At 41.3% G+C, this 22,854-nt stretch overlaps 1 protein-coding gene and 1 non-coding gene across 2 annotated transcripts in view; one reads left to right on the top strand and one right to left on the bottom strand.

The window, feature by feature from the left end:
- LOC126469550 (uncharacterized) overlaps positions 1 to 22,854 on the top strand; it is a 304,761-nt gene that overhangs the window by 279,871 nt on the left and 2,036 nt on the right. The window contains exon 7 of the mRNA XM_050096668.1: positions 18,368 to 18,470. Within this exon, the coding sequence (XP_049952625.1) occupies positions 18,368 to 18,470 (103 nt within the window). The remainder of the gene's footprint in view (positions 1 to 18,367; positions 18,471 to 22,854) is intronic.
- Trnat-ugu (transfer RNA threonine (anticodon UGU)) lies at positions 11,371 to 11,444 on the bottom strand. Its single transcript has one exon. It is a non-coding gene; the product is annotated as a tRNA-Thr (tRNA).

The raw sequence follows: 22,854 nt of genomic DNA on the forward strand, positions 1-22,854 counted from the left end.
GCCATGAGTATTTCCTAGGGAAATGACTGCTGATACAAAGAAGCAGCAACCATTGGAGTAACATTGCCGGATCTCATATTCACGCAGGCTGCACGCTCAGCACATCACACAAAGTAAGGGGAAGGACACGTTCTTGCGCCTTCAGAAGCTAACGATACTGAGAAAATTTTCCATTTATTGGTATGTTGGAGAAGGAGTTCTATTACAAAACATAATTTTCTGTACTTCCGTTTCATACCCTAAACATGAATTACCCCACAATTACATGGTCGCCCAGATATGACACCAAAACTGACTTATCTGTCAGTATTTTCTGCCTTTCAAGTAAAAGTATCGGAATGAGATACCACACCTCTTTCGATAATCAGGAAACAATGACACTCAACATTCAAACATAAACTGTTCACTGAATGAGCACTGACTCACTGTATTTTAATCATTACTTTAGGACTTTTTATTTTTTTAGGGGACTGGAGAAACGATACACACATAATAACCTGTTTCACTGGCAGGAGGACGTTCATAACCCTCAACGATATTATCTATGAACAGCTGATTCTCTCCTAACACGAGAGGAGGATTACAATGTAATCTCACTGCGAGCAAAAAACTTTTTAGAGACGGGATACATGGCCCATTTCCTTAACGACTGCGTAATATATGGTCTGACGGAAAGTAATCTGATCCCATTCGTTCCGAGTGCCAGTCCAATGCTGTAACGAGTGCGCCATACTTCTAGCTTGGAATTTTCATGTGCTCCCACATGAAAATATGCCACCTCATATGCAGATATTGCATTGTACAAATACATCATTCCATAGATGTTTGTTCAGTGGTTAAAGGTATTGGCCTCTTACCGAACCAGAACACATCTGCTGTCACTTTGAACAACCAAGTTTGTCTGTGGTTCAGTGGCTTGTTTGTGTCCTCTCTTACAAGGGGACCGCGCATACTCGGAATCACCGGTTTCGTCCAAATTTATTATGTATGCGGCGCTTTGCCACAGATGAAAACGACAGAAATGGGAGCACCAGTTGGCTAAGGGTTTGGAGAAAATACCATATTTACCTTGAGTGGGGCGAGGCATGAGCCATTTATATTAACAGATCTTCCATGGAGTGACTGGCGCAGCGTAAAGAGTACACAACGGTGGTCTGAAGGTCTTGGGCTTGAGTCCCTATGTGGAACTTCTTTTATATATCAGTTAAGTACACTGCAAATAATCTTAAATAATGTTAAAGATATTGGACTTATCAATATTTTCATAAAAGCCTCGAAAAGAAAAATCAAAGGAAAATTTAAGATTGAAAATTAATTTCTAGGAAGGGATTATAAAGCGTCCACCAGAACTTAATATATAAAATTATGTACTTTTATTATTTTACAGTTGATGGTTTATACGTGTTGGTGATGATGATAATGATGATGAAAGCAATTAGATAATAAACAGTTTCAGTTGTAAATAGTTTTATTGGCTCATTCAAGACAGGCTCCGGACGATTATAAGTCCATTTTCAGGTGAACAACACTGCAGTACGAAATGGAGAAACTATAATACCACTTGACAGTTGTCTGTTATAATAATAGTGGTAAGCCACTGTCTAGCTGTGAATATGAAGCTAGTATGGTCGGGTTAGTCAGAATAAAACACGGGTATTGCACCAAATAATCAACAAAAATTATCTAAACTAATGAGCGGTTAAAGGAAGAAGAAAGAAGAAAAAAACACGATAATATCAACGAACAACGGAAGAGAACTTAAACCATGAGCCGCGTTGTCAAACCACACACTGGACGCCATACTGATGGCAGGTAACAGCCGCACGTGAAGTCGAGATACTGTATAACATGGCGGTAGAAGGCAGCCACTCACCAAGTCTAACGACCGTCATTTTACAAGGAAAAGTAAGGCAATTTAGTGGCTGATAGCCTCAGAGCAGACTAGCACGATCGTTAAAATGGTGCACACATAAAATATTACTGTTCAAAAGATGTTCAGACGTACGTCGTCAGGATATTAAAAATATGTGAAAATTATGTACTCGGGCATAAACAGTGAGATTGCCCAATCAGCTGTTAAAAGTGATATAAAAGTAACATTTAAATTTAAAAAAGCCACAAATTAGCCAACATTGGAAAGTTGAATAAAAACTAAATATAACAAGAATTGAGTATCCACATAGCACATATTAAATAACATTAATACTTTTTCCATAGATCATCAATACAACTTTTCATAATGGTATGGAACGCGTCAGTTTAACATAAGTTTTCTTTATACAATATAATTAATATTTTTTTACAGTTTCTACTTCGTATCTAAAAATTCATCTATTGAGTAGAAAAAGTTGTCATTCAGAAATTCTTTTCATTTGTTTTTAAATATTGGTTGGCTATCTGTCAGATTTTTATTGCTATTTGGCATATGACCAAAGATTTTTGTGGCAGCATTAACTACCCCCTTTCTGTGCCAAAGTCAGATTTAACCCAGAATAGTGAAGACCATCCTTTCTTCTAGTGTTGTAGCTATGCAGTTCGTTATTATTTCGAAATGAGATGGGTTAATAATAAAAATTTCATAAGCGAATATATGTATTGCGAGGGTACCGTTACTATACCGAGTTCCTTAAATAAATGTCTGCAACGTGGTCTTGGGTGGGCTCCAGCTATTATTCTGATTACACGCTTTTTTGCAATGAATACTTTTTCTCTTAATGATGAATTACCCCACAGTACACTGAAGACCCAAAGAAACTGATACACCTGCCTAATATCGGTTAGGGCCCCCGTGAACAAGCAGAAGTGACACAACACGACGTGACATGGACTCGACTAATGTCCGAATTAGAACTGGGAGGAACTGACATCGTGTATACTGCAGGGCTGTGCATAAATCCGTAAGAGATCTCTTCTGAGCAGCATGGTGCAAGACATCCCAGATATCCTCAAATAAAAAATGGCTCTGAGCACTGTGGGACTTAACATCTAAGGTCATCCGTCCCCTAGAACTTAGAACTACTTAAACCTAACTAACCTAAGGACATCACACACATCCATACCCAAGGCAGGATTCGAACCTGCGACCGTAGCGGTGGCGCGGTTCCAGACTGAAGCACCTAGAACAGCTCGGCCACTCCGGCCGGCCAGATATCCTCAATTATGTTCATGTCTCGGGAGTTTGGTGGCCAGAGGACGTGTTTAAACTCAGAAGTGTTCCTGGAGCCACTCTTTAGCAATTCTGAACGTGTGGGGTAGTGGCACTGTCCTGCTGCAATTGCCCAAGTCCACCGGAATGCACAATGGACATGAATGAATGCAGGTTATCAGACATAGGATGCTTACATACGTTTCACCTGTCAGAGTCGCATCTAGGCTTACCAGGATTCCCACGTCACTCCAACTACACACGCCCCACACCATTACAGAGCCTCCATCAGTTTGAACAGTCCCCTGCTGAAATTCAGGGTTCATATATTCATGAGGTTGTCTCCATACCCGTACACGTCCATCCGCTCGATACGATTTGAAACGAGAATCGTCCTACCAGGCAACATGTTTTCAGTCATCAACAATGCAGTATCGGCGTTCACGGGCCCAGGCGAGGGGTAAGGCTTTGTGTCGTGCAGTCATGAAGGGTACATTTGTGGACTTTCGGCTCCAAAAGCCCATAACGATGATGTATTGTTGAATAATTTTGACGCTGACACTTGTGGATGACCCAGCACTGAAATCTGCAACAATTTGCGGAAGGGTTGCACTTATGTCACGTTGAACCATTTTCTTCATCTTGCAGGATCTTTTTCCGGCCGCAGCACTGTCTGAGATCTAATGTTTTACCGGACTCCTGGTATTGACGAAGCACTCGCGAAATGGTCGTACGGAAAAATCCCAACTTCATCGCTACCTTGCAGATGCTCTGTCCCATCGCTCGTGCACCAACTGTAACACCACATTCACAGTCACTTAAATCTTGATAACCTGCCATTGTAGCAGCAGTAACCGATCTAACAACTGCGCCAGACACTTGTTGTCTTATATAGGCTTTGCCGACCGCAGGACCATATTCTGTCTGATTACATATCTCTGTATTTGAATATGCATGCCTATACCAGTTTTTTTGCCACTTCAGTGTATGATGCCATATCAAGGCAGTGAATGGCATAGTTGGCTAATTTACTGATATGTATATAACCCAAATTTGCGGTAAACCTTATAGCGTAAGTAGCTGAAGCTAACTGTTTCAGCAGATCATCAATGTGTTTCTCCCAGTTCAATTTTTCGTCAGTGCACACATCCAGAAATTTTGAATATTCTGCCTTAGTAACAGACTTCTGTCCAAAGTTTATATTTATCAATGGTGTCATGCCATTTACTGTACAGAATTGTATGCACTGTGTTTTCTCAAAATTTTGTGAGAGTCCATTTGCAGAAAACCACTTAGTCATTTTCTGAGAGACATTATGTGTTGGATGTGATTACTATATACTTGTATCATCAGCAAAAAGAGCTAGCTATGCATCTTCACGAATATAGAGTGGCAAATCATTAATATATGTTAACAACAATGAGGGACCCAAAACTGAACCCTGTGGGACACCATTCTTGATACCCCCTCAGAGGGCTCTGCTGAATTTTTGCAGACTATCTGTACTGTTAATTTCAAATTTCTGCATTCTTCCAGTTAAATATGAAGTAAACCATTTGTACACTGTCACACCCATACCACAATAATTAAGCTTATCTAGAAGAATTTCATGATTCACACAGTGAAAAACCTTTGAGTGATCACAAAATATCCCAATGGGTGATGTTCAGTTATTCAAGGCATTTAATATTTGATCAGTAAAAGCACTGAGAGTATTTTCTGTTGAAAAGCCTTTCCGAAATCCAAACTGACATTTTGTTAATACTTCATTTTTACAAATACGTGATGCTACTCTAGAATACATTACTTTTTCCAGAATTTTGGATAAAATTGTCAGAAGTGATATTGGACAGTATTTGTTAGCATCAGACCTATCCCCTTTTTTATGTAGTGGTTTAACAACAGTTTATTTCAGTCTATCTGGTAAATGTTATGAGCTACTTCATATGTGGCTGATAATCCTACTTACCTGATGGCAACAAGCTTTTAGTACTCTGTTGGAAATGTCATCAGTTCCATGTAAGCTTTTACTTTTGAGTGACTTTATTATTTTTATAATTTAAATTTTATCAAACTGCATAGGTATTGCTTCTTCTGTATACTGTCTTGCATTTTCTTATGAATAACTGGATCCTATTTTCTCTAAAACGCTTCAAAATGATAATTAAAATGTTTGCTACTTTTGACCTTTATGTTAACAAATTTTCATTGAGTGTGATACAAATGCAGTCTTCTTGTGATCTCGGTTGCCCTGTTTCTCTTTTAACTATATTCCAAATTGTTTTAAATTTATTATCAGATGATCTAATATCAGGCATTCTGCACATACATCTGGGATTTTTAATAATTTTTCTGAATACAATGCAGTATTTTCTACAATGTTTCATTGTTTCTGGATCCTTACTCCTTCTAGCTGTAAGATACTGTTCCCTTTTCTGTTTACAACATATTTTTATCCCTTTTTTTGAGCCATAGCTTCTTAGACGGTTTATTACAGTTATATTTCACCGTTTTGTTAGGGAACCTCTTTTCAAATACACTCATAAAGCCATCATGAAATAGGTTAGATTTTAAGTTAGCATCAGATTTCCTGTGTACCTCATCCCAGTCTAACTGTTGCAAGCTTTCCCTAAAATTTTCAATTGTTAAATTGTTATCTTGGTCTATAAAAACATTATCTATCAATAACTGACTTCAAATTGAAAGAACCAATTAATACTTCAAGGTCAAGCTTTCTATCGGACACTGTCAGAAGATTTACATTGAAATCTCCACAAACAACAATTTGCTTCCCTCTGTCTGACAGGTAGCACAACAAAGAATCCAAGTAATTCACAAATAGTTGAAAATTTCCAATTGAGGACCTATACACGACTACAATTATAAAAATACAATTATTCAGTTTAAGCTCGCATATACATGCTTCTATATGTTGCTCTACACAAAATTTTCTAGTTTCTAAATTTTTCACTCTGTAACATATTTTAATACATATGGCAACTCTTCCTGTCTCCAGAGTGTCTCTACTTACATGTGAAGGGCTTATTTCAATAGTGGTAGAAGTCCATTTTTGTTCATTCTGAGATACAGAGTCCTAAAGTTAAATGAGCGCTGAAAAATCTGCAGTTGAGATACCAGAAATATGCAAGCATATGGCTTCTTGCTAGCGATGAACCTTTCTTTCTGTTTGTTTGGACCATTAACGTCAGAAGCATTATAGACAGAAAAGTGGAGGTAATGGACTTGTACCACTATTGAAATAAGCCCTTCATGTGCTGAAAGCTTATTTCCACCTAATCTTCCTTTTCTATATCTGTGACTATATGATGTACAGACAGGCATCGTACATCTTTCCACTGTCAGCTTCTAAATCTTATAAACAAACAAGGAGCCCATCTACTTTGTTTTTTAATCCCCTGATATTCTGATGCAATAACTAACTTATTTTTCGCTGTGCCTTTAAAGACAATCTTGCGATATACAACATTATTTTTCTCTGAACTTTTACTAGAATCTTGTCATATTTCAACATGTCTAGTACCTGTCTGTGTGAGCTTCTCATTAAGCTTAATTTCATTCAATGTTGAATTATTGGACACCGATCTTAACATACAAAAGAGGTACTCACACGAGTTTTAGAGCGCCCCCGCCCCCCCATCCCCCCTTTAAGGCTTTTACTATCATCCCAGCCAATTTACCCTTCCCATCCTTATTGAGATGCCGGTCATGTCTTCTGAAATCCCACCTATCAATACCATCAACAAGAACCAAACCTATGCCTGAAAAGTAGCTTCCTGAAGCAGCTGATTTGGCTCCATAGGAAAATTTGGAAATTTGTGGTAAGCTGTTATCGGACCAAACTGCTGAGGTCATCGATCCCTAAGCTTACACACAATTTTATCAAACTTAAACTAACAGACCGTGACAAGACGCCTGAGACCGCACAGCTACCCCGCATGGCAGGGCTCCATATCGACACTCCTGACAGAGCTGTTCAATTGGGGACCGATCACACCGCATAAAAGCAGGAACCAAGCCAACATTTGTGTTGTTTGTTACAGATGCCACTTTTACCAGGTCACACTCAATATTGTAGCCCTGATCCAAATCAATAGTGTTTCCCGAACCACCCACTATCACAACATGATCCTGCTTTGAAAAACCCTTGGACAATGATCCAACATTCTCTATCACTTGCCTAAGACATGCACTGGGCTTGAAAAAAGTTGTGAACTGTAACCTGTCACCTAATTTTTTTTGCAAGATCTGGCCCACACCTCTTCCATGGTTACTACCTAACAACAGAACTTTCCTCCTACTTTCTACTTTTTTTAAACAGTTGGTTTACTGGTGAAAGTCTGTTGAGTCCTGACTACACTTACATCTACCTGGGCCTCTTCCGTAGTTACCTGAGGCAGCGAGGCAAATCTGATGTTTGTGCCAATGACGAAACTGTCAGATACTGTTCTCTTTCTGTGGCCCCTGTCCCTTGCTACCACAAGGAGAAATAGTACCAGTTGGCGACAGAATTTAAAGGGATGAAAAGAAGATTAAAATTTTTGAGAAATGAGTTTGAAAGGAATATTGGTGAGGTTTGAGCGCGATTTCAAAAAAAGAATAATTAATTAGAAGATACATTTGCTTCAGCGTGGTTTCCTCTTTTAGGGTTGTTGATGGGTTCTTATTTAAGCTGTGCGTAATTTCTATTCCCTCTAGTAAATTAATGAAGTGACCTTTGTGGTGACGATGAAGGATACTCAAATTGGTATATATATCACCAGCAGAGTGCCCATTGATTTTCAAATGACTGGACGGAATGGACTTAGAATAATTAAGGTCCCGATTTTCCTTGAATACGATGTTAAAAGTGCGCCATGCCTGTCTGATAAAGAGGCATTGGCAATCATCGTACTTAATTTGACAAATACCGGAGCCCATGTGGCGGTTGTGGGTCCTAGCTTCTTGGTGCCGGTACTGAAGACCAGTTCCACTCGGTATAGGCCGGCCGAAGTGGCCGTGCGGTTCTGGGCGCTGCAGTCTGGAACCGCGAGACCGCTACGGTCGCAGGTTCGAGTCCTGCCTCGGGCATGGACGTGTGTGATGTCCTTAGGTTAGTTAGGTTTAAGTAGTTCTAAGTTCTAGGGGACTTATGACCACAGAAGTTAAGTCCCATAGTGCTCAGAGCCATTTGAACCATTTGAACCACTCGGTATAAAACATGCCACTGTGACTCCAAATGTTTTGAGTCATTGGCCAGCTTGATCCGAAATTTAACCTAAATAGAGTAGCTTACTGATTGAATTTCACGGAATATACTCATCGGTGGGTGTCAGGGTAATGCGATGGTGAATACCATCAACTCCTCTATGTTGCATTTGCTGAATAAGGGTGTCCACAGCCTGAATTGTGTAGCTGCTGGAGCTTGCAATGTACCTGATAATTTCAAGTTCATTTTTATATTCCTTTTCGTAAAGGGGTACTTTGGTAGCTCGGTGCACCATTGCACGTGAAGCAGCAATCTTATATTTTTGTGAGTGGTTCGATGAGCTGTGGATTACACTGTCAGTCGTAGCCTCTTTGCTAAAAATGTGATAGGAATCAAAATGATTTGTACATCCAAAGAGGGTAAAGTTAAATTTAAAAAAACGTTTAAAAATCATTTGCTAAATAATATGGCCCCAGTGGCGAGCCTAAGTCCTTCATGGTACACCACGTTCAACATTTTTAAATAAGATGTTCGTCAGATCCATACACCAGGAACCCACAATCAAGCCGAGATCGCACTAAGGCCCTGATAAACTGGTACAGACAAACCAGGCCTGCTCCTCGTGAATTGTGTATAAGATATTTTGAAATGCTGTACTTTCATGGAGCGTCTTTTCAGGCCCTTTTAAGGTATGGCAACGATGTAAGTTTAGAGTCAAATATCAGACTCAGAAATTTCACCATGTCTTTAAGTTTAAGAATCCTTCGTCCTCAACTCAGGGAAGTTGAAAACCGAACAGGAATGACTAAAAAGGACGCACACAGATTTCTCAAATGAGAATTAAAAACCTGTCTCCTCTGTCCATTCACTACTGTTGAAGAGTCAGTTGCAACTGATGAGTTGTTGTTGCAACACTTGAAAAGAAACAAAAGACAGGGAAGTCATCAACAAACAAAGAACACTGGACACGAAATGTAACAATGGACGAGATAGTATTAATAGCTATTGCAAAGACAGTCACGCTTCAAACACTACCTTGAGGAACAACGTTCTCCTGCTCAGAGTGATCAGAGAGGGAATCATTGACTTGATACCTTAAATGACTGGGCGACAGAAGACTATTTGAAGACTGGAAGACACCCTCTAAAACCCCATTCACCAAGCTGCCCGAGAACGCTATGCTGCTAAGTAATATCTTGGGCCTTATCGATGTCAAAAAAAAAAAAAAAGTTCAAATGTGTGTGAAATCTTATGGGACTTAACTGCTAAGGTCATCAGTCCCTAAGCTTACACACTACTTAACCTAAATTATCCTAAGGACAAACACACACACCCATACCCGAGGGAGGACTCGAACCTCCGCCGGGACCAGCTGCACAGTCCATGACTGCAGCGCCTGAGACCGCTCGGCTAATCCCGCGCCTATCAATGTCAAAAAATATACCTAGGAGATTATGCCGGTACAGGAAAGCCTGTTGTATAGCCGCTTGCAGGAAGGCTAGGTCATCAAAGGGGAGCGATACCTCATGAACCCATAGTGAAAGCGACCAAGGAGCAGTCAGGATTCTAGGATCAAAACAGGGCAGCAAGTCCAATGTTTTTCCACCCAACTACTGAGGACAATATTACGATAACTACTCACGTATATTTGGTCCTTCCCAGGTGTTAAGAGTGGAATTAAAATGTCACTTCTACACAAATTAGGAAAGTAACCTAATGTCAAAATGAGATTAAAAGTGGCGAGAAGTATTCCCTTTCTGTGCCCCGTGAGGTGCTGTAACACACTATAATGGACCCTGTAGTGACCAGATGATGTACCACGAGCTGCAAATAATGCAGTATTCAGCTCTAACGTGGGGATGCGGCAGTTGTCTTTTCCACCCGTGGTGAAACTGAATCTCAACTGACCCTCCCAGCAGCCACTCTCTAACGCTAGAAATCTAAATCCTGATGGGCTGTGGCGGTGGCTATGGGAAAATAGACCACCAAGGTCTGAACACTGTCTCATGGGGTGGTATTCAGACTTCAATTCCCTATTGCAGCATCAAATCGTCACCTCCCACCTCTTACAGAAATCCTCCTGATGGCCTCGCATACGACTGTACTTTCAGTGAAACAGTTTATGGTGGTCAGGAACTGTTCTCCTCAATAATTCGGCAACATTTCGCTCTCGCTACCCGAAATACTGTGTGGTTCTCTCCAGTTGACTGGCGCTTGTACCTACGCAGAACTGCCCACCTGGACCTGATTACAGAGTAGCATTGGTCGCTACACCAAGAGACAGGCTGCCTTTATAGCTGGCCTAAAGACTGCAGAATGGATGCTTCAGCAGTATGGCAGATTGTTTGGGTAATATGATCAACCCATTCTTGGACACTGTTACTGTGATCAAACACATCATGTTGGCTGTAAAGCATCCAGTTTGCCCTTCGAAGCATCCATCATGGTGGTTGTCTTTCAGGTTTCACACTGTCTGGCAGGTGAATCCAGACTGGGAAATCGTCACTTGAGTGCAAGTCATCAACCAGTTACCATTGAGCAGTGTGTGCAGGTGTTGGAGAGCATACCGAGAGAGACAGCAGTAAACGACACTGTAGCAGTGTTGAAGTATGTGCTCTGCCCCATGTTCAGCATACACGCATGTGAGAACAAGAGAAGGTTCTCAGCTGCTCTACCCAGGGGGAAGATTGCCGCAGAGCCCTAAAGCACATTATGTTGTTTTACAATCACGACACAGGTTGAGAGGGTCTGGGAGCTGAGTAAGGATGCCATGGGAGCCTCTTCATCTAGCACTCATTTGGGAGCAGGTAGAACGAACATATTGTCAACTGATGACGCACATGCACCAATACAGCGACTAATAGCATGCTATATATATGAAGACAATAACTGTTCTCGAAAGAACAGAAATCTGCTGATGGCCGTGCAGCTTTTCCCTGGAATAAATGATGACTAACTGAAACCCTCAGCTGCCGACAGGTGTTGTTGATATACCTCTATGTGGACAGCTGAAAATGTGTGCCCCGACCGGGACTCGAACCCGGGATCTCCTGCTTACATGGCAGACGCTCTATCCATCTGAGCCACCGAGGACACAGATGAATAGCGCGACTGCAGGGACTTATCCCTTGCACGCTTCCCGTGAGACTCACATTCCCAACTGTCCACAATTCTACATATGTAATGTACCTTATAGACATTTGCCCATCCACTCATTACTCGCGCACGCTTTGGCGATTCCCGTAAGAGTTTGGGCAACCTGTGCGCATTCGCACAGACGAAGGTCAGTGGCTGGGTAGCCCTTAACTATATATATGAAGACAGTAACTATTCTCGAAAGAACAGAATACTGTTGATGACCGTGCAGCTTTTCCCTGGAATAAATGATGACTAATTGAAACCCTCAGCTGCCGACAGGTGTTGTTGATATACCTCGATGTGGACAGCTGAAAATGTGTGCCCCGACTGGGACTCGAACCCGGGATCTCCTGCTTACATGGCAGACGCTCTATCCATCTGAGCCACCTAGGACACAGATGAATAGCGCGACTGCAGGGACTTATCCCTTGCGCGTTCCCGTGAGACTACCATTCCCAACTGTCCACAATTCTACATATGTAATGTACCTTATAGACATTTGCCCATCCGCTCATTACTCGCTCACGCTTTGGCGATTCCCTCTGTGGCTCAGATGGATAGAGCGTCTGCCATGTAAGCAGGAGATCCCGGGTTCGAGTCCCGGTTGGGGCACACATTTTCAGCTGTCCGCATCGAGGTATATCAACAACACCTGTCGGCAGCTGAGGGTTTCAGTTAGTCATCACATAATAGCATGCTGTTTGTGAGGGAGAGAAGCGAGAGATGGTAGGCATTGTTGACGAAAGTAGCCACTCCTGCTTTAGCTCTCTCTCCACTAAGGTCATCCTTTTGGAGAAAATAATCACATAGCTCAGGGGCATCGGAGAATTTAAAATGTGTGTCTTGAAGACAGAGACATATTGGCGTACCCTGAGTTAACAGACGTAGTTCCTCCACATGTATCCTGAAACCATTCAAGTTTCACTGCAGTAGGAAGCCATCTAAACGGTAAAGTTTTCCTCTATCTCTCCCCTTTCCGTACCTCCGTGGTGAGGAGATTGTATCAGAGGGGAGTGGGGATGGTAACGTGAAGGACTCGTCGGTTCCCTCAGGCAGACGTCGACACCTGCACCATCGTCCGATCGATCGGACAGGACAAAGGTTGCGTGGTCTGATGTCTTCGGACCTGATCATTTTGGTTTGATGGTTTTCGACCACAGCTTGGACTTCAGGGATGATGGCAAGGCCATTTTAACACAAACAGTTTTTTGGGACTCATATATCATCTGTTGTGAGAGTTTGTTACCTTTTGGAAGAGTATGTTCCCCAGCCACCATTACTGCCGTGGTGGATAGGCTTGGTTGTTGTTGGACTAGCGGTTGACAGGTGCAGGTGGAGGTGCAATGGTCAGCTGCCAACGCCAGTTTTCTGCACAGGCTGCTTCAACATTGAACAAATGACTGCACAGAAGTTGGTGTCTCCGAAGCCTTGAACGTCTTTTTCGCGTCCGTATATTAGAGCTGCTGTGTCACATTAATTTCCTGGATATTCTTCTCTTTTGCAAAGACAGGACATTCTTTGCTCAAAACAGGATGGACTTTGGAGCAATTGACACACATGGGCTGGGTAGTACGTTGGATGCTGGAGTCGTGGGCAGTGAAGGCTGCATCTTCCATAGATAGCGTAACCATTATGACCCATGGTGGTACGACCAAAGTGTTGACTCTTAAAGTAGAGCGTTACATTTGGCACATAGGGCCTAACGTTAACGTGGAGAAGGTCGGCCACAACACATTCGGGCAACTTTGGTAAATGGAATGTCAGACGCTGCCATTGGGAGTTCGCCTTCATCCCGTTTCATGACATTCTGAACTTCACCGATCCTCATGCTTCCTCATTCCGGTTGCAGTTTTTTGGTATCCCTACCGATAATTTTCTGGCATCTCACAAGTCCTTTACAACACAGATGTCTCAGGTGGAATAGACACGAACTCCTGGGAGTAAAGGAAAGAGGTTTAGACTTCACGGAAGTCCAGCAAACAGTTAGGGAACAAAGCATCTACCCAAATAGAGCCCTGCTTGCCTGGGTACGCCTTATACAACTTCGGTGCAGCAGGTTCCCCAGAGGCTGCCCGCTAACGACTGTTCCGTCTCAACTGGCATGCATCTCATCGGCACGCAGCACAATTTGAGATTGAAGTTCTTTTGCTTTTTTAATTAGGTTTTTACTATTCTCAAAGTCAAGGCAATCAAGCCAAGAGCCCCGTTCCCTGCGACATACAAGATTCCACCGCCGTGCCACACGGTGGTCGCTGAAGCATGCCAAAAAACTGGTGACGATCACCAGTCCCCAGCTCAGTAAACCTGGGCTCGCCATGTCTGTACCCAGCAAACGAATACTGAGCTCCCTGAGGTGCTCACCATTTAGAACTAACCGGGGAACACATGTGGCCTTATCGAAAACACCACGGATGCGGTGAGCATTACACCCAATTTACACCTGCTGGGGTGATATTCATCGCAAAAACAGGGAAAGTAGCAATTTTCTCGGCATCTTGCGCACGCCATAAACGCCGAATTTTGAGAATTACGTGTTTGTTTGAAAACTTCTAAAGAAAATCAAACCTCTTTTACATATATAAAAGATTCGCCCGCATTGCAGAGATGCAGAGACTGGCAGCAAATCACGCGGTACACATGATTTCGCCAAATATTGACGAGGATAGGTGCTGATGCCCAATGGACTATATTTTGATGCATTCTTCTCGGGATGTGATGTATTTTTCTCTCTCGGTCACATAGTAGCAATTTTGAAGATTTTTAATCAAAGTCTGTACCTGACGATAAAAACGGATATCACCGAGTTGCACTAACGGAGTGCATTTGAGTGAAGTCACTTTAGTTGTGCACGATGACAATCCTTCTTCATCCTGAAAACTCTCGTCGTATAATTGGGGATTTGTTTGTCCGTTCCACGAGTCAGTTAACAGAAGAAATTTGGCCTCCTACACACAGCGCCTCATCACGTTACACACAATTTTTTTTTTTTTTGTGTAAGGCTGATGAAACCCTCTCACATTTTGATGAAGTATTGACGACATTACTATATTTTGCCACGTGCCCATCTTCGTTCCAAAAGAGCTCTCTTGTAGCCATATGTAGACTGTTCGCAATAATTTTCCAGAAAGGGCTGTAACATGTAGCGCTGTATATGAGTGGGCTATTTTGTTCATATTTCGATTTATTTGCAGTGTAAGTAATGTAAAAGCTGAACATGAAAATGTTTTCCCAGAGGGATTCGGCCCACGACGCTCGGTTGAGCGTTCCCTACTCTTTCGGTTGTGCCAGAGATTGCTTGAAATTACACTAACGAAAATGTCTCATGCGTAGCCTGACCCGTCATTTTTTTCTAAACGTTTGGCCGTATGGAGCTATCACTTCTGCCCGTTTTATTTCGGGCCAAGCCCTGCATTTACCATAAATTGGGTCGAAGTCAGTGATGACGGGTAGGCGCAGTCCCCTTGTAAGTCGTACTCAACGTGTTTAACCGCCTTGCATACATTCAGCCTTCTTGTCATTTTCTGTATTCTGTACCTGATGGTGTATTCCATCAGGTAGTTACAGTAATAGCTGCCTGTATTTTATGCAGAGGATGTGGCTACTTTCTGCTGTTGTGCGGTCTCAAATACAAGACATAGGCGCGTAATATTGGCTTTGACCATGCACACCTGAACTTTCTGGGTGCTTGACTTCGTATAGTAGTTTTGTTTCTCTACATGAAGTAGAGAAGAACCGTAGTTTACCACTCGGCAGACACTTTAAGACTTTCATCTGCCAATTCCCAGGCTGTAATGCATGTAACTGTGAGAACAACTCTACTCTCTCAGCTGCTTTTTCCTGCTCTGCCTGCAGCAACATGCATTCTACTCCTAAACATGCAATTGTTTGCCATACAAAAAGGAAGAAAGTAGAGGGAAAATTTTCTAGTTTTCAAGTGAGATTCTCTTGCAGACTACTGCTGCAACACAACAATCTAATTTAATTTGAACAATTTTTACTTACTGGTGTTTTAGTGGTTTTTACCTAATTTATTGAAACCCGTGTATTTTGTTTCCTGCTTGGTTGCTATATATGATTTTTCTACCTCTTTAACTAATAAATTATGTATTTCATGCTATCCATTTGACAACGTACTAATTTCCAAACTGCAGCAATACTCCAAAAGTCGATATATAGCTCGAGGAGGAAATTCTTGTTTTCTTTTTTTTTTATATATCTGAAGCCATTACATTGCACAACCTGCTTTCTTGTTTCCTACTGCAAGCCATTCTTTATAGGTTTCTGGCGCGACAACTGGAGTTATTCTTATGATACATAAACAATCTTCATGTTGTTTCTTGGCGTATTATAAAGTGTATCAAAAAATATAAGCGGAAAGCATACTGAATTTTGTTGTTATTGTGATCTTCAGTCTGAAGACTAGTTTGTAGCACCTCTCCACGCTAGTTTATCTTTTGCAAGTCTATCTCTGCAGAACTGTTATAACCTTCATTCTCTTGAAACTGTTTATTGTAGGGAAACCTTGATCACCCCCTACAATTTTTATCTCACACGCTTCATCTCATTACTAAGATCAACAATTCGTACCTGCCTCAGCATTTGTCATACAAGCCTATACCTTCTTTAGTCATGTAGTGTAATGAATTTCGCCGGCCGCGGTGGCCGAGCGGTTCTAGGCACTTCAGTCTGGAACCGCGTGACTGCTATGGTCGCAGGTTCGAATCCTGCTTCGGGCATGGATGTGTGTGATGTGCTTAGGTTATTTAGGTTTAAGTAGTTCTAAGTTCTAGGGGACTGATGACCTCAGATATTAAGTCCCATTGTGCTCAGAGCCATTTGAACCATTTTTTTGTAATGAATATCAGTTGTCGCATATTCGGTTCCGTACCTCTTCATTAGTCATCCAAGCAACTCCACCGATTTTCAACATTCCTCTGTGGCACCACATTTCAGACCTTCTGTTTTCTTCATGCCTGTACAGTTCATCGTCCACGTTTCACTTCCATAACAGACTACGCTTCAGACAGATACTTTCAGGAAAGACCTAACACTTATCGCATTTTGAAATATTTCTGTTTTTCAGAGACGTTTCTTTTAGTACTGACAGTCAGCATTTTATAGTCTATTTAATATGTTCAGCAGTTTTTCTGCTAAAATAGCAAACCTCGTCAGCTGCTTTTAGTGTCTCATTTTCTAATCAAATTCCGTCGTAATCAACTGATTAGTTTTACCTTTGTTGATGTTCGTCTTATTACCTCCTTTCGAAACATCAATTTCGTTCAATTTAAAACGCCCTGTGTTAAGAAGGGTAATAGTATTTCATATCCTTTACACTCTTTATTAACATTGATATCTAACGTAGTTTCCATACTGCATTAACCTTCTTTTACCTTTGTTGGTGTTCACTTTATTACCTGTTTTCGTGATGTACAATTAAAAGCACACTGTGTTAATAAGGATAATATTATTTTACACGCTCTACATTGTAACGTTCTCTAAAGTTGAGAAACAGCTCGTTCTACGATAAGCTGCGTCTTTATTAACACTGGAATCTGACGCAGTTTCTGAAGACTTGTAGCCCTCACATCCCAACAAAAAGATCCATAACAGACGTCACTATTTTTTGGTGAACAATTTCGTTTTTTACAATAATTCAGACGTAATAATCATCTCAATCAAACGATTGACATACCAGATGCTTCCACACAAATTTTTGGTATGCAGCGTCATACGCTGAGAAACTGCCTCTCTCAAAACTCCTTGCAACGACCTACACCTGACATTTGCCTCGTGTGATTGGCATATTCCTTTTTCCTTGCAATGGTTCGGAGTCACGACAAGCTACCTGAACATAATCGTTGACCTGTAAGTGGCACCAGACACTAATCTCGTTGCTAAGTTTGATGTGAGTCACAACTTTTGCTGTAAGAGATGACTTCAAAGACTGTGAACGATCTTTGATAAATTGCTGGAATTATCTTCGAAATCATTTGCAAATACTGTGAACTCTTTCAAACATCCCTCTCTCATGTCTGATATTATTTAATTGTTCCTCTGCAATAGTGAATCTCCATCTAAAGTGAAATTTTGGTTACCACGAACAAAAAAAAAAAATCTCGTGCTCGTGGCACATTTGATCGGATATTCTTATGTTCATAATTTTCTAACTAAGCAGCAGTGTTGAACTGTAACTAAAGACTAAAACTACACTCACCTAACCGCTTCTTTGTCTCTAGACAAAGAAAGGAGAGAGAGTTGAATGTCATAGGACCACTGGTTTCGTAATATTAGTCCATATCAGCACTAATAGTTGTCTCCGGTGAGAGACACGTATTCCGCATATTCGAGTGCAGTTTTCTGCTTGAATGAAATTGAAGGTAACAGTTAGCTGAGTTTGTTAATGCATTGTGTTAGAGAGCGAAAGAAGGTGGCGAGGGGATGGAAGGAGGGAGGGAGTGAGATAGAGACAGCGGTAGGAGAGTGAGGGAGAGTAGAAAACTTGCAGAGGGTGGGGGAGGGGGCACAGAAATCATGACATAGTGGTACAGTGTGTCTGATTCTTAACAATGGCCGATTAATACAGACCTATAACTGAACATAAATTTGGTCTCACGTAAGAACAAGAAATCTGACTCTGTGAACATTGTGTTTTTGCTGATATATAATACAGCTAAATTCTGCATCTGCACAGTAGCTAAATATAATGAACCATTTAAATTAACGACAGCTTGCTCATGGCTAATTTCGACAACTATCCATCGTTTTAATTCGTAAATATATATCTGTGACATCTTTATCCAATCATGTATGACAAAACTGACAATAAGAAAGTGTATTTTATTAGAGAGAATGTATGAGATGGCTGAGGTTTGTTTCAGTGACCAGCGCCATGGGATTTGTTTATGTGCATACAGAATGTATTCGTCTGCTTCGCAGACGACCACGTCTGCCTGAAGGCCAAATTCCACTGGAGCAAATGATGTAAGCAGAAAACTTAAAACTGTCAAAAACTACTAAAAGTATGCATTGCCTAAATCAAGTTATCTATTCCTATATTTACGTGCTGTGATTAGTTACCTGGAGTAGTATAGAATAAAAACAACTAACAGTTTTTCTTCCATTGTCATGACCAAGAATTTTGTTGTGTTTCATCTTCATGTATGGAACTTTAGAGGTGTTCAGTTGTATTTTATTAATATTCTGTTATTGTATAAAAAATTCAAGTGGTTTATTGCTGGCATTTGTCTTGTAATGATTTAAATTGACTGCAAATTCAGTGAAGAATATCAAATTCAGTGATTTTAGTGAAACGATTGGTTACATTTTACACTCATCTTTTGTACTTTAAAAATTATAGTTACTATTAATATTATGTGCATTAATATGAAAAAGGTTTGTTACAATTACTATTTCAGCTGTCCGATACTGTTATTTTGCAACTCAGTTTCTTTCCACAGCCTGTTTTTGTGAGAAAAACTATATGCGTTGTCTTATACTAATTTTAATTTAAAAGTGGGAACGAAACAGTATAGTGTAAGTGGGAATACCGGAAATACAGGTGTTTATAAATCAGTTATACAAAAGTAACCATTTTTTGTGAAAAAGTTAATCCATTCGCAGAAATGTTTGATACAGCGCTGAATGCAGTATATCTTCAAGTTTTATTTACAGATTCAATGTGGCTACCTTTTGTAAGACGACAAATGTCCCATCTTTAATCAGTTTCCTGCCAAATCCTATGAATGAAATCTTGATGTATCGTAGCAACTGCTTGTGTCATCCGTTGTTGCAGCTCGTCGACGTTTCCTGGAAGTGGAGGAACAAACACCCTGTCTTTAATGTAACCCCATACACAGAAGTCCGATGAGGTCAAATCAGGTGATCGTGGTGGGTGGTATATTGTTCCACCACGTCCAATGCAGGCCTCCAAATTCCTATAGAGGTACGCGACAACTTCACGACGATAATGTGGATGTGCGCCATCTTGCTCGAAAATAAATTCTGTGACCATATCCTGTTGTAGTTGAGGCAATAGGTAATGTTCAAGCATGTCCAGGTACGATATGCCCGTTACAGTTAACTCGGCAAAAAAGAGAGAAATGTAAATCTTGCTACAGCGCAAAACACATTTACCTCAGGTTTCATGTTCGACTATGTGAAGTAGTTTCTGTTCACCCCATATCCGAGTCACACTGCCGCAGGTAAGGAAGGAGGTTCCGTCACTGAACGCAATTTTATTAAGAAAATCATCTTCAGTCTGCGTTTTGTTAAACATTTCTATATCAAACTCAGCTCATTTTTCATTGTCACTTTCTCTTACAGCTTGCAACAATTCAATTGTTAGTGTTTCAGTGACAGGCCTTTCTGTAACACCTTGCAGATTGTAGCACTAGGCATCTTAAATTTTAAGATGGCACGTCTCATTGACTACGAATCTATCACTGCCGGACTGGTTCTATTGCTGCATCAGAGACTGCTGGCCCACCCTGACCCGGCGTCCTATGTGATACAAAGCCAGTTCCGGTGAAACGATTGTACCAATTAACAACAGTTTGTATCAAGGTGATGGCTTGCAGTGTTTAGTCCTGAATTATGTCTGAAATTCAATAGCGGATTTGGATTCATGAAACCATAAGCAACACTGTGCACACACTGCACCGTTGTACGACTCCATGATGACTGTTAGAATAACTCAGTTGCGTGTGTCACTTAGTGGGAACGTCGGAAACTAATAGTGGTAAGCGGAAATAAAACTTGAAGATACACTGGCATTCACCGCTATATCAAACTTTTTATAAGTTTTTTACTGTTTTCAGTATTAGTTATTTTTATACAATTAATTTATAAACATCCTTTAGAATAATAAATCTGCTTTACACTAACATTTACACAAGGGGCAAGTATTAATTGATTCCGATATTGTGAGTTTGATCGTTCACAAGTTCTTATGCTTTTAAAAGGCATTGACCCATGTTATTATGCTACACAGGAAATGTACCTGTCTGTTTTAAACAATTTTAGGCACCAAGTTTGTTTAATTTTTGAGACTTTTATAGATTAAACCATTATGATTACGATGTGAGATGGGAATGACGATTCATAAGTCCATGTAATCTTTTTAGAGGTTCAGAATATGCTGAAGCTCTGCGCATCCTGTATGTTTTTCACAGTTTTTTCTTCGGTCTTCTGCTCTCTCTGATACTGAATTCAGTACCAGCACCAGGTCTTCGAAAACCGTAGTAGGGATCTTCAGTTCATACTGTATACGGAATGAAATATCCATCAGTGTCAACATTCTCTTTGAGCGATTTAAGAAAACCTCACAATCCCTAATCTGGATTTGAACTCAGCTCGTCTAGAATCCGAGGCCAGTAGTGCGAGTATTGTAATACTCTCTTTCTGTTATACACCAGAAAACCAAAACATTATGAACACTGACCATCGTGTCGTTGGATGCCGCCAGTTGGCGTTGCGGGCACGTGACGCGGTAATAAAAATATGTAAGCGGGGCAGACACGGACGGGGGATCACCCTAGCGAAGATATGGGTTGCAAATGGAGAAATCCACTGAGATAAGACATTCACAAGTGGTAGATTATTATTAGGCAGAGACTGTGAACGAGTACCTCGAAAACGGCTATTGTCGTGAGCATCTACGGAAACAGGTAGAAAGATAGTGAAACTACCACTTTAGTCCAGTAAGGGCGTCACAAAATAGGCCCTATAGGCCCTTTTCCTTGCAAAACACGGGGTATAAGATTTTATTTTCTGCCTTGTGTATATATCTGGGAATATGTTGAATCCAAGTTTTCGACCTCCAAACCCCTCGGGACAACTTTTTGTGGCCAAAACACCAAGAAATTTTGGCACTTTTTTCAATTTTTCGCATATTACTTGAGAACTATGTATCCTACTGAAAATGTTAACCTTAGAAGGAACATTAAATTTTGCGTCCTTCATCTACTTAAATCTCAAAATCGTTGCAGCCCTTTGGCCGCAGTCAGTTGTCAAAGTTCGTTCATCTACACCAACACAGCCAAAAAGTCGTCTTCAACGCCTGTAACTAAAATACAGCTACTCCAAATGAAAAACGTCAAGGGAATCTCTTTATTGTGCACCAAGTACATCGTAACTGTTTCACACCTGCGCCTGCCATCCGAGAAAAAATAATGGGCTCCCTGCAACATTTTGTTTCACCCTACTTCTTTGGGTGTAGACTAGCAGCAGCCGGAACATGGAACTACTGCGACGTGCATAGGGTGCCGTTAACACCACAAGACAAATGGCTGTGTTTGGAGTGGTGCTGTGACAGTGGAACATGCGCTGCTGAAGAATTGCGTCGCATTGCGTTCCCCGACGCATGGCCGTTCTGCACAACCCCGGATGACCATTACTGGCGAATAAGGAGGTGCCCTCGCGAGTGGTCCCACATTTCCTGATTTCCAGTGTTTTGGAGAGACACGGCAGTGTTACGCCTGATATAGTCGCGTGGTTAGCCATTGAGTATGACTTCAGCTCAAGGCAGATAGTGACCGAAGGGAAACTGATGGCACAACAGTACGTCACGGATATCCTGAGTCCTGGTGTGTTACCTTTGATGCAACAGTACTATAGTGCAATTTTTCAACAGGACAATGCTCGTCCGCGCGTGGCGTGGGTGTCTACGAGTTTTCTGCGTGATGCTGAGATACTTCCATGGTGCCAGCCAGCTCCGTCCCACTGCCAGTATCCAGGATATCAAGGACCAGTTACAACAGTTGTCGACCAGCTCACCCTAGGGGATGATACAACTTCATCACGACTCCCTTCCCAATCTAATCTGTGCATGCATCCTGGTCAGAGAGGGAGGCACATCACATTGACAAGGGGGCTCATACTGTCAAGTTGTTTGTAATTCTGACTCGGTTATGTCATCAATAACGTCATATACCCTATGGAACAGTAGAGTTTGATTTCGTGGTGATCGTTCCTCCCTATGTAGCTTGGTGTCAATCAAATAGTTTCGCATTCGGAGGAGAAAGTTGGTGATTAGAATTTCGTGAGAAGATTCCGTCGCAACGAATAACGCGTTTCTTTTAACGATTTCCAGCCCAAATCCTGTATCATTTCTGTGACACGCTCTCCCATATTTCGCGATAATACAAAACGTGCTGCCTTTCTTTGAACTTTTTCGATGTACTCCGTCAGTCCAATCTGGAGAGGATCCCACACGGCGCAGCAGTATTCTAAAAGACGACGGACAAGAGTAGTGTAGGCAGTCTCCTTATTAGGTCTGTTACATTTTCTAAGTGTCCTACCAGTAAAACGCAGTCTTTGGTTAGCCTTCCCCACAACATTTTCTATATGTTCCTTCCAATTTAAATTG

Source organism: Schistocerca serialis, chromosome 3 (genome assembly GCF_023864345.2).
Source record: "Schistocerca serialis cubense isolate TAMUIC-IGC-003099 chromosome 3, iqSchSeri2.2, whole genome shotgun sequence".
NCBI classification, from domain to species: domain Eukaryota; kingdom Metazoa; phylum Arthropoda; class Insecta; order Orthoptera; family Acrididae; genus Schistocerca; species Schistocerca serialis.